This window comes from Melanostigma gelatinosum (genome assembly GCF_949748355.1).
Source record: "Melanostigma gelatinosum genome assembly, chromosome: 2".
NCBI classification, from domain to species: domain Eukaryota; kingdom Metazoa; phylum Chordata; class Actinopteri; order Perciformes; family Zoarcidae; genus Melanostigma; species Melanostigma gelatinosum.
In genome coordinates this window covers 10,411,477-10,424,281 of record NC_136635.1, presented here as the reverse complement: position 1 = coordinate 10,424,281, position 12,805 = coordinate 10,411,477, and the positions used below count along the sequence as shown (strand labels likewise).

The 12,805-nt window shown below is 45.3% G+C and overlaps 1 protein-coding gene across 1 annotated transcript; it reads left to right on the top strand.

Moving 5' to 3' along the window:
• Positions 1-3,435: 3,435 nt before the first annotated feature.
• On the top strand, positions 3,436-11,210 carry dldh (dihydrolipoamide dehydrogenase; the record flags this gene model as incomplete). Its single annotated transcript, XM_079283985.1, has 12 exons — positions 3,436-3,486; positions 3,656-3,961; positions 4,661-4,721; positions 5,567-5,824; positions 8,607-8,667; positions 8,775-8,905; positions 9,013-9,182; positions 9,281-9,497; positions 9,609-9,782; positions 9,874-10,603; positions 10,761-11,007; positions 11,102-11,210. 12 exons carry the CDS (start codon positions 3,436-3,438, stop codon positions 11,105-11,107), a joined length of 2,412 nt encoding a protein of 803 aa, XP_079140111.1. The 3' UTR covers positions 11,108-11,210.
• Between the last annotated feature and the right edge of the window lie 1,595 nt (positions 11,211-12,805).

Here is a 12,805-nt window from a genome sequence, read left to right as displayed (position 1 = left end):
TGGTGTTTGGTGAGCAGATGGCCCGGGCTCGAGGAGGGGCGTGTCTTGTCCTCGCGACCCTTCACAAATCACACGGTTTCTCCCCCGAGGGGCTCGCGACTCGCCGTTCAATAAGAATCAATGGGAATTACTTCGCAAGAGAAAGGGATGAATGGGCGGCGGGGCGCGAGACCTCTTCCTTTGTTGTCCCACTGCGTGTCACAGAGCTCCTGGTCACACACACACACACACACACACGCGCGCTCACACGCAGGGACACGTACACACATAGACAATAGGAAAGCACTTCAGTTAAACAATCGACCTCCAGTTAAACAATTTTTTAACCTCACACACGCGCGTGCACGTACAAACACACACACGCACTCATAAAGAGGGATCAGTTGGGAGGAGTTTCTACTTTCCGCTGTTTCCTTAAAACACAATTAGAGAATCTGCTGGCATAAATTATCTTTTAGGGGAAAATGTCGACTTGATGCTGATGAACGAGGGAGGGGGGTCACTTTCCATCTCACCATGCCTTTCAGTCACGCTTTTCCGGCGTAATCAGAAAATGTGTGCCACGTCATGGTGATGAATGACTGATAGTATATTGGCCTAATATAGAGAGGGAGAGAAAGAGCACCGGGGACCTCTGAAAGTCGGGATGAGTGTAAATAAAAGGCTTCAAAAGAGGGATTTTACGCCACGCCACATACGAGCATTGTGTGCTGTTGAGAAGGGGGCTGAAATCAACTGGTTAAATGAAACGAGCAGCTCGGAGCAGCGTCCTATAGCTAAACACACATACGGGTATCTGGGAAGACGGTGGCAGGCAAGCATAATAGTGTTAAAGCTTAAGGTTAAAGGCCTTTCAATCAGCCTCAAGGGGTGTAAAGAGCACATCATGGACACGCAACCACATTAGACATAGGCGTCTCGTTTATCCATGCATTGGCCCTGAGGGAGCTGAGCAGGGTCATCAAACGTATGCAATGATACGACAACACAAGCTCCACTACACCGCAATGTATCAGCACTGTGTGTCGACATGATAGACTGAAAGTTGTCCGTGGGTTTAAGATCAGTTAAAGTGAATGAAGGATCTTGTTTAGGGACAGCAGCAGACCAAAACAGAGATGCTGTGCAGAGACACCAGCCTCAATTAGAGTTGTTAATTATGTCCCCCTCCCCCAATGCCTCTATGTGTGCTCTAATGTGTAAACGTTAGAATATGCTCTGCAATATAGCTCCTAAGTGGAGCGACCTGCTTCAACACATTAATAAAGAAATCATTCAACTCTCATTCAGCACATTTGGCAAAATGTAACATCTTCAGTTACTTCACAGCCAGAGAAAAGGCTCACAACTACGTCATGCCAACAAGTGCGAATTCTTCCCCGCATTTTTTTCTGCAGATACACACTGATATGCAAATTAGACAGTGGGTCCATGTGTGGAGTCAGTGTTATGTTCACAGAGTATTCTGCTAGGAAATGATATTGTGTCCACAATAGACGTAGCCTTGTCTATACTTGTTTAATATCTTTTTTTACGGTGCAGGAACTGTGATATTTTGTTATCAAACATGTTGTAGAGATTACTGTTTGTGCAACCGGCCATGCTCTCTGTTCTCTCTCTCTCTCTCTCTCTCTCTCTCTCTCTCTCTCTCTCTCTCTCTCTCTCTCTCTCTCTCTCTCTCTCTCTCTCTCTCTCTCTCTCTCTCTCTCTCTCTCTCTCTGGTGATGTATTATTGTGGGAGAGCAGGTGCTGCCGGCCCAATTACCATACAGCTGAAAGCACAAAGAAAAAAAAACTTTACTCCCTCTATGCCCCCCCCCCCCCCCTCATCCTACTCTCCCTCCTTCTCCTCACAAAGTCCCTTAATGACAGCCACGCGAGTGACACACCACCAAGTCTTTTTTACTGCCTCTACCAAAGAGCAAGTAAGGGAAATACAGAGGCATGCGGTGAAAAGGGTTTAGGCCTGCAGCCAGGGTGTGTGCGTATTTCTTTTGTTGCGTCTTTGCGCACTACTTGGTCTAAATTTTTCGGCTTCAGATTATTTTACCTGCATCAATATGAATTAAACTAAATACAGTGAATGGGATTTTGGGAAGCCATCATCATGAACAAGTCATCATCATTAACAGAGATTCATGGAGATGGGGTGATCTGTAAAACGCCCATTTATTCTTGGCATAAAGTGATGTCGTTAAGTTACATTAGTATGACATTTTTTTAGAGAATCAGCTTGAATTGATCAATAAATGCTCTGACATTTTTTTAAATGTAGGCCTACTATTAAATCTGTGGATCAGAGTACCAGCATTAAAAGCAATATCACATTAAGATAACAAATTGTAGAGCTGGACTTGGAGGGGTATGGTGTGTAGGGCATGCAACCAAGAAATACAGATAAGGTAATAGGAACAAATCGACTTGTTTTGGGGGGTGTGTGAACATGTGAAAGCCTCGGCAGGGGTAACACCATAGGAATGTGGCGGAGCAGATGGTCGTTGTAACGCAGTTGGGACGGCTGGCAGCCGGCTGGCCATGCAGGGAACAAGCCAGCCAAGCCTAGCTACACAACCCCAAAAGGCTATGAGCATCCACCGTCGGACTGCGCTGCTGCGTGTATAAATCACTTGATGCTGAGATGTAGAGGATTTCGTGCAGAGGTTAAAGAATTTGTCGGAATGTAAATGGGTCCTGTGTGTTGCGTTGTGGAGGAGGCATCAGGGGAAGCAAGGGGTTGTTGCACATTTAACAGCTCACTAGCCATTTGGTCTGTCCCTTTGAGAGAAAGAGGGGAGGGGGTGGTGGGGCGGGTTTAGAAAAGTTGTGTGGTGCACCCCCCTCTCTTTCTTTGTGATGGCCCCGGGGCGGACTTGTGGTGGTGGTGGAGGGAGGGGAAGAAGAGGAGCAGAGGGGCTCATTTGCATCTTATTACCCTTCGCCTGTTGGCTCGGTATAAAACCCTGTGCAGGGCAGGAGACTCATCAGACATACGCACTGTTATTCCGAAAGAGGCACAGAGAGACGAAGACTTATAGCATCAGCATATCATTATTATCTATCAAGTGGGAAAATAAACAAGGCCGTCGAGATCTGCCTCTTCTCTTGCAACGGTTGACTGGAATTAACTCTCTTATATTTCCATCGGGGATTTCATTCACGCTTCTCCAAGGGGGTCCTTCTGCTGAGGATTACTTTACTCTGTAAAACTTTTTTTTCCCTCTGTCAAAAACTCGTGCCTCGTATGGAAAACTAGAGCGGCACAAGACAGACACACCAAAGGAAAAGTTTCACCTCACCTTCCCTCCTGCGCGTCAAGAGTTCACCTTGACTGTGACATAACGGAGAGCGTTTTTTAAAAACTTTTTCCATGATTGTTTGAGTCGGGCTACACGGACCTGTGGAGCTTGCACTGCTTGTTGAAGGGCTGTCAACACAATGGGACGCCTGTCTCTGCTCCTGGTTGTCACTCTCTCCCTCACCTGCCAGGTAGGTCCAATAAGAGTGCATGATGATATTAAAGGCTATTACAAACGCACGTCGTGTGTGTGTGTTTGTATCATTTTACGGCTGTAAAAAAAGTTTTTAAATACTTTGTACTTAACTTTTCAAACATCTTGAAGTTTTATAAACACGCTGGGCTGGTTGTGTGTTTTAGGTTTTGTGCTCCGGAGTGTTTGAGCTGAAGCTGCAGGAGTTCCTCAACAAGAAAGGGATACCGGGGAACTCTAACTGCTGCCCCGGAGGATCTGCTCATCCGCAGGGCAGTAACCAGCAGTGTGAGTGCAAGACCTTCTTTCGGGTTTGTCTGAAGCATTACCAGGCTAACGTCTCCCCCGAGCCTCCCTGCACCTATGGCGGTGCTGTGACTCCCGTCCTCGGCTCCAACTCCTTCCAGGTGCCGGAGACCAACGCGGACAGCTTCACCAACCCAATTAACTTCCCGTTCGCCTTCACATGGCCGGTAAGTGTTCTTATAAACACCTTATGTGAAACATTATTTGAAATACGGTATTCCTGTCAGATTATTGTAAAACTATTGTTTTAACCGCATTTAAAATGTTTTGTGTGCGTGTAGTGTTTGTGTCATGTCGTTTTTTTTAATGATGATTTATGTCACATGTTTAAGTAGTAATGGGAACTGTTAGGCTGTGAAGTTACTACTGTCTTACTCCATTGGGACATATTAGCTTTGAAGAGTGCAAAACGCAACAGATGCTCCCAAACTCAACACTTGTGAGGGTCTTTGTCAGCACTGTGTGAGAGGGGCTATTGTAGTATTTCTGTGCTCTTTGGTAGGATAACACGGGGAGGGGAGGAGGGCGAGTGTGTGTGTCTGTGAGAAGAGGAGGGGGTGTCACCAAACGCTCCTCTCCTCCGACCAGGCGTGGTGGGAAATTTAACATCCTCTGAGTTGGCACATCATTGGCAGCGCAGCGTGAAATTCCGCCTCGTTTGGTTTTACGGCGGTGTCAGAGTGTGATAGTAGCAGGGGTGTGAAAAAAGGAGCAGGTAGTAGCCCTTATTAGGCCCCTAATCAACACGGGAATTAGGCTGTGAAGTTTATTGGGAGGCCTCCTAATGGCCCTCTGCTGCTCTGCGGAGGGAGGGAGGCCTCCAGGCCGAGCAGCTGTTGACTCTCTCTCTCTCTGTCTCTCCTCAGGGGACGTTTTCACTGATCATTGAAGCTCTGCACACTGACTCCCTGGACGACCTGACAACAGGTGGGTGACAGCCAGAAAAGGCAGCAGTGTAACTCAAAGACAGGCCAGAAGGCTAATGGTGGCCCTGTTTCACAGTTACATGTTTTTCACTTAGTGCTCAGTCATTAGTGCTAAACAGGGCAACACAGAGTTGAATGAATGTTAGAGAACAGTATGCTGAGAGCAAATTCCATACACTTCTTTCAGACATATATGTTCATGTAGCCTTCTACATAATAACATTATAATAAATAACTTGATTTGAAGGCAGTATATGTGCCACACTTCTCTACAGCTGGAGGTGTATTTATCATCAAAAGATAAAGGCCACCCACAGATTTTGCAGGTGCCAGTTGAGATTTGCCCCTGCAGTGTGATATTCACTTAATGTAATCTTAATGTCATGCTCTTATCGCTAATGATGACTAACTGACCACAACATGGGAGTGTGTGTGTGTCTGTGGTGGTGGAGATAGTGAAAAAGCTGGCAGTCACCAGAAGTAACCTATCGACTTATTTCTAAATGAGAAGACACAATGCACATTTTAAAATGTTTTTTTATTTTTTATTTTGTTCAGGCAGCAGCATCCACCACTTTACTTTCTTGGAACCAGACAAAAAGTATTATCATTCCGGCATTAAACCTCATGCCCAAATAGAAGGCCAAACAAAGAAATCTTCATTATAAAAATAATACAGAGATCTTAGGTCTCGTAAACAAATTAGATAAGTGTTATAATTTGACAATGACAAGGTATCACCCCCCTTGTGCACCTGTGTTTCAGAACATCATGCTGTTAGCACTCAATCATAACACTAACAGAAATAACATGACAAATAACAAGCTGCGTTCTTGACTTTTGCAGACAACCCGGAGCGTCTGATCAGCAGGATCACGACTCAGCGTCACCTCACCGTGGGAGAAGAGTGGTACAAGGATCTGCAGACAGCCGGCAGAACTGAGCTGCGTTACTCCTACCGCTTCCTGTGTGATGAGCACTACTACGGCGACGGCTGCTCCGTCTTCTGCCGGCCCAGAGACGATGCTTTTGGGCACTTCACCTGCGGCGAGCGCGGGGAGATCATATGCAACTCTGGCTGGAAGGGACAATACTGCACTGAATGTAAGTGTGTTTGCTTATCAATGTGCCCCAATACACGAGGTATAATAAAACATGCTTTTCATTGGTCATGGCTCAGAGAGCTGAAGAATGCATTTTTTAACTCTCACAACTAAGGCGCTATATATTAACACTTATGAGGCAAAGATTTTCTGGATTTCTGAAAAGTAATTTTCAAAGTTAACCACTTGCCTATCTTTATTGTTGAGGGACTTTTTTCACCTCCTAATGCAGGGCCCGTGTGCAACAGGCGTCAGTTCGTTATCCCATAGCACAGGGGTCTCAAACTCATCTTCACTCCGGGCCACATCAGCATCACGGTCGCCCTCAAAGGGCCGGTTGTAAATGTAAGACGGTGTAAATGTAACTACTCCTAACATATTGGTAAATAACTCTCTGCATTTGATTATTGTTTATTCAAGTGTAAAAATATTGTACATGCAGTTATATAAATGGAAACATATATTTAAGCACATTTCTGTTATTATAACTTAAATCCTTTTAATTTAGGGTTAAGAAACCCACATTACTCTATCAAAGATCAAACTATTAAAGAAAATATCAAACACAAGTTACTACAATAACTTTGTTCAAAGCTTAAAATCCTTTCAAGGGTGCGTTTGCACAATCCCACATGAAGTATTTCATGTGTTTTTAAAGCCACGTTTAAAGTAGTCTTCAATGTACTCACAATACATTTCCATTTCAAATGTACAGTAACCAGCCAAAGAGCTGCTTCTGTGTTTACGTATCTCATCATTATGTCTTTCTATCTCATAGCTAGGGTTGGGTACCGAAACTCGGTGCCAATATGGAACCGGTTCCTATACGTCCGGTATCTACCGGACCGAAACGTAACGCAGATTTCGGTGCCTCCTTTCGGTGCTTGAGCCGATTGAAATACTTTTTTTACACTACTCTGGTGACTCCGTCCTGGCAGCAGGACTCGGTCCTCCGCTCCTCACTCATAGTATTATTACAACGGGGTACGTAGCGCTGTCGCTCATAAGCACAACAACACAGGCACGCGAAAGCTTCTTCTTCTCCTCCTTTGAGGTGTAGTGGCGTTTGGCAAACGACGAATTGGCGCATTACCGCCACCAACTGGTAAAATAAAATAAGTCATGAGACGTGTCGTATTTTGCCAGAGAAGGAAAATATGCTCATATTGCTGCAAAATAATTGCTGAAGTTTGAAGCTGTAGTGTGTGTACAGAGTGTGTGTGTGTTTTGTATGTATTTACATTTATTTAAGTATACTCTAAACTGTTCACAGTTAATATATTGTTCATAGTTAAAAAGTTTGAAGCTATAGTTTGAAGCCAAGTGTTTTGTATTTATTTATATTTATCGTATACTTTAAACAGTTAATATATTGTTCAATTTGAAGAAAAAAGTATTGGTTCAGGCACCGTTTAGGCACCGGTATCGTTTTAAAAGTATCGTTTTAGCACCGTATCGGAAAAAACCCAAACGATACCCAACCCTACTCATAACTTCGACTTGCTATCTCATAACTTCGACTTTCTATCTCATAATTTAGACTATGGGGATATTTTTATTATCAAGTCTAACTTTTAAAAAAAAGAAAATATTAATTCGTTTTTTAAACTTTTTTTCTTTTTTTGCTGGCGGATTCGCGGGCCACATAAAATGACGTGGCGGGCCGGATTCGGCCCGCGGACCGGGAGTTTGAGACCCCTGCCATAGCACCAGAGGCCTCCATTCTAATGAGCCGCAGTGGCTCCTCAGTAATTCACACGCCGCGTGCCTACCATTAGACCACTGGGGCCTCCTCACCCCAAACCTCCTCCCCGATTGGCCAAGTGGGGGTCCTGTATTGTTGCTGCTCGGACTGGTGATTGGCCGAGCAGGGTTGTGTATTGTTGTGGAGGGGGCAGCTGCTCGGTGAGAGGAGACAATGGAGCAGCTGTCTGATGGTTAGCTCCACACAGACCAGCTGGCCCTGGAGGGAGGAGGAGGGGAGTGAGGAGAGACGGGAGGAGCGGAGGAGGGAAAGGATGAATTTAGAAGAGGAAGAGGAGAGAAGGAGAAGAAGAGAGGGGATAGGTTGATTGAAGCCGAAGGGAGGAGGATCAGAAGTAGGAGGGTAGAAAGGGGGGAGAGAAGGAGAGGGGCCAAGGGTGAGAAAAGGGACTTCTGACCCACAGTCAAGGGGAGAAAGGAGGCTTTGTGTGGGATGCTTTTGTGTTGGAGAGAAACCATGTTAAAGGAGAGGGCTTGTTGGCCCGTTCTCCCGTTTGGTGAACAAAGTTGCCTGTAGACTGTTGAAGCTGAAAGGTAACATTTTTAGCAACTTTTTCAGCATTGAAGAGACCAACGCATCTCAGCCGGTGGTCAGGAACGACCTGATGACCGTCAAGGTTTTATCCTTTTCCACTTTAGCAGCTAAGTTTGGTCCAGTGTGTCTTTAACTACCAAGCATGAGCCACTGGGTTTATGAGGCCTCTATGGCAGACAGACAGACAGACAGACAGACAGACAGACAGACAGACAGACAGACAGACAGACAGACAGACAGACAGACAGACAGACAGACAGACAGACAGACAGACAGACAGGTGAGCAGGTAAACTAATTGTCGCGACACAGGTCAACAGACAGGCTGAAAGACAAACAGATAAGAAGGTCGAGGCGCCAGCCAGACAGGCAGGCAGCTGTTTCAAAAAGCCCTCTGTGAATGGGAGACTGATAGAGGGCAAACACATGTTTCCAACACTGGATTTCCCATGATTCACCTGTCACTGTCTGTTTCCTCCCTGCAGCAATCTGTCTTCCTGGTTGTGATGAAGAACATGGCTTTTGTGATAAACCTGGAGAGTGCAAGTAAGTCACGCTGACAATGAAAATCTATTCTTCATATCTGGGAGTTGCCCAGATGAATAGACAGATCTATTGTTATGAACAATATTTCATGAATTTTGTGTTCCCAGGTGTCGAGTGGGCTTCAGTGGGCGTTACTGTGATGACTGCATCCGTTACCCAGGCTGCCTCCATGGTACTTGCCAACAGCCCTGGCAATGTAACTGCCAGGAGGGATGGGGTGGGCTCTTCTGCAACCAGGGTGAGTTTACTGAGAGATTTACGACTTTGGTGGCACTCAATCTGCCCTCTTTTCTTTATATTTAGGCTGTATCATTTATGAATGTTGCTCCTTGTTGATGTTTCCAGATCTGAACTACTGTACACACCACAAGCCCTGTATTAATGGAGCCACCTGTACCAACACTGGCCAGGGCAGCTACACTTGCTCCTGTCTGCCTGGATACACGGGTGCCGGTTGTGAAATCCAGGTCAACGAATGTTCTAGAAACCCCTGTCGCAATGGAGGCAGCTGCACTGTGAGTGTCAATGAAGAGAAGTGATGTGTTGATAAAAACAAGTATATTCACTGAATCAAGCCTGTGTGTAACCACTGTTTACATTATCTCCATTATAGGGTAGCGATAACGGCTATAAGTGCACCTGCCCACCTGGTTTCTATGGCACCAACTGTGAGTTAAGCGCCAATACCTGTGCAGATGGGCCTTGCTTCAATGCCGGGCGTTGCGCTGACAACCCTGAAGGTGGCTACTTCTGTCAGTGCCCGATGGGTTACGCTGGCTTCAACTGCGAGAAGAAAATCGACCACTGCTCCTCCAACCCCTGTTTAAATGGTATGTTGCCCTCTGTGTTTGTAAGCTCACCTACAATCAAACATAAAGCTAGAATTAAAATAACTCAGGACTAATCCTCGCTCTTTGTCTTGATCCCTCTCCCCTCTGCAGGTGCAGAATGTGTGGATCTGGTGAACTCCTACCTTTGTCAGTGTCCTGAGGGATTTTCAGGTCAAAACTGTGAGGACAGCAGCAGTATCTCTGGATTCTGTCTGTCCTTCCCTTGTCAGAACGGTGGGACGTGTCAGGAGGAAGTGAACGGCTACACCTGTACCTGCCCTCCAGGTATGAGAGCAGAATAATGTTTACATTATTTGTTTTTATGTGGCTTCAGCATAGCTTTGTTCTAGAGTCTTAAACTCTGCTTCTTCTTTAGGATATACTGGCGAAAACTGCAGCTCCCCCATCTCCCGCTGCCATCACAACCCCTGCCACAATGGCGCCACCTGCTATGAGCGTGGTGGTCGCTACGTGTGCGCCTGTGTGCCCGGCTATGGCGGTCACAACTGCCAGTTCCTCTTACCAGAGGTTCCCAGGGGTCAGCCGGTGGTGGATGGACCGGATCGGCGTTATTCTTCCCCAGAAAATGAAAATATTGAAGACGAGGAGGATGACGACAGTGGATTCCCCTGGACCGCTGTGTGTGCCGGCGTCTTCCTCGTTCTTGTGATTCTGATCGGCTGCTCAGTGCTGGTGGTCTACATTCGGGTCAAACTGCAGGAGAGGCACGGTCACCACAGCGACAGTGTCCACAGCGACAGCCACGAGACCATGAACAACCTGACAACCACCAACAATTGTCTCCGCAGTGACAAGGAACTGTGCACTATGATGACAACGTCAATTAAAAACACCAACAAGAAGGTGGATTACCATTCGGACCTCGATGGGTCACTGGGGGGTCTTAGTGGAATCAGTGGGCTCAACGGATCAGAGAAGAACGGCTTTAAGACCCGCTACCCCAGTGTGGAGTACAACCTGGTCCATGAGCTCCGGCCTGAAGAGCTGTCGCTGTGTAAAGAAGAGGAGCGTGATGAGCCAGAGGTTAAATGTGAAATGTTTGATGAGGCTGACTCGGAGGAAAGATACAGGAAGAGACAACACAGGTACATACAAAATATACATTTACATGGGTAGACTGCTTGGAAAATTGTGCATGCATTAAACTGCACGGATACAAATGTCGGCCTAGATGCAGAGATAGCATGTGTTGTGTGAAGGACGACGTTTCTGAATCTGTTTTTTTTCCTCTTCGTCCCACAGTGACGCATCAGAAATGAAACAAGTAGACGAGTCACCGAGCTGCAGCGAAGCAAAATATCAGTCGTCCAGCGATCACGCAGCAAGTGATCTTAAATACCAGTCAACCAATGACGTCAAATACCAGTCAACCAGTGATGTTGAATACCACAGTTCCAGTGACAGCAGGTACCAGTGTACCAACGGCACCAAATACCAGTCCGTCTACGTCATGTCGGACCAAAAAGATGAATGTATCATTGCTACGGAGGTGAGTACACAAAAATAGAATAATCTGCCCGACAAATATACCAAATAATTGTATTCATTACCAACCACTGATTATTCTTCTCTCTGTATTACAGGTATGATACCAGTCCAGACCAGATCAGACCAGTTTCCTGTGGTTGATGGCGGTCCACACACACCAGCCCTGAGCAGTAGAGCTCAGCTTGTCTCCAGGAGGTTTTACTCCTGCTGTTTGCTGCTGTTCCCTGGGATTTACCTGAGGACTTTGCGCCAAGGTGCTACTGAGCTTGCCGACTTGGCAAGGACTTAGTACTACAGTAGTACTACGGGTGAATACTTGACATTTTTGAGCTGCGATGGATGTCTAATGCTGACTCAGCGCTATGGATGAAGCAACAGAAGACAGTGCTAGCTCTCGTACAAACTTTGTACAGAAACGGTGCTGAGCAAGAACTCATGCAGCAGTGGAAGATTTACTGCTTGTCCCAGGATGAACTGTGGAGTATTGACTTGGCTGTTGACCGATGATATTGTAGTACTGTGGAGTACTGGTTGAATGAACAGTGTAGTACCTTTGGAGTACTGAGAACTTTTGAACTACAGTTGTAGTACTGTTATGTGCCGTGGTTTTACGACGCAGTGTAAAAGCTGTTGTGGATATGCAACAGTTCATGTTCTGTGCAGTGCTGCAGAGTAAAGGATGAAGTCATAGGAGTAGTCCCTGTACTGCAGCTGTTGCTTGCTGTATGTCCACGTATTGTTAAGAATTAATTAAAATCTCAATTGGAGCTTTTCCTGACAAAACAAAAGTAGAATCAGTGGGACTTCTACAGCAGCTGAGCATCTTTAGCTTTGCAGCACTGACAGACACAGTGTTGGCTGAGCTGGTTCTCAGCAGAAAATAGAGAACTGAAGACTCCAGTAGTGACTGCAGATCGATCCAACATGGATCCTGTTGGGCCATACTGGCCTCCTGACCCCTGAAGGTTGTGATACACAGGGCAATGTTTTGGGCAGGGCATCTTAGGAAACACAGCAATCAGCACAAGAGAACGAACAAAGGATGAAACAAATCAGACAAAACATATAGGAAGTGTAATTATTCAATGACATCATTTTTCCTTTGGCCGCAATTTATTGACAAAATTACCTAAAAGAAGTTGCTCACTAAATTCTCCTCTAATGATGCTGTTGTGTTTCCAAGCAAGCTGAGCTATCAAGGACTAGTCTTAACTGCCAAGACCTCATTGCACTATGGAGGTGTGTGTGTGTGTGTGCGTATGAGTGTGTGTACAGAAGAGGAGATGATACCTGTGTGTGGTGTCAAATGTATGCACTGCCCACTCCCGCTCCCGTCACTCCCAGTCTTCCACTATTAGCCAATTTAAGGACACCATCACTCTGCCTGCCGTTGGTTAGGATTATTTGTTTTTATTTGATATCTAAAGAAAGATGTATTCTTTTAATTTAATAATGTAATTATTGTGTTTCATATTGTTGTGAATTTTTTTGTTAAACATGTTATAATTTAAGCTGAATTGTTTTTATTTGGCAGATAATGTATGTATGTAAGTATGTATGTATGCATGTATGTGTTAGGCACTTGAGACCCCTGTGACTGTGTTGTATTTAAGAGAAAAGTCGTATGTACAGAGCCTGTCATTTTTATTACTGGAAATCAGCGCAATATTTTTCCAAAATAAAAGAGGAATGAAATATAGCATGTCTGGTGTCGAGTGATTTTCAACTTATATTAATATGTGGTTGCTTTTTCTTAGTAAAGATTACATTTACAAGAAGAACAAATAGACAGTAGCTTT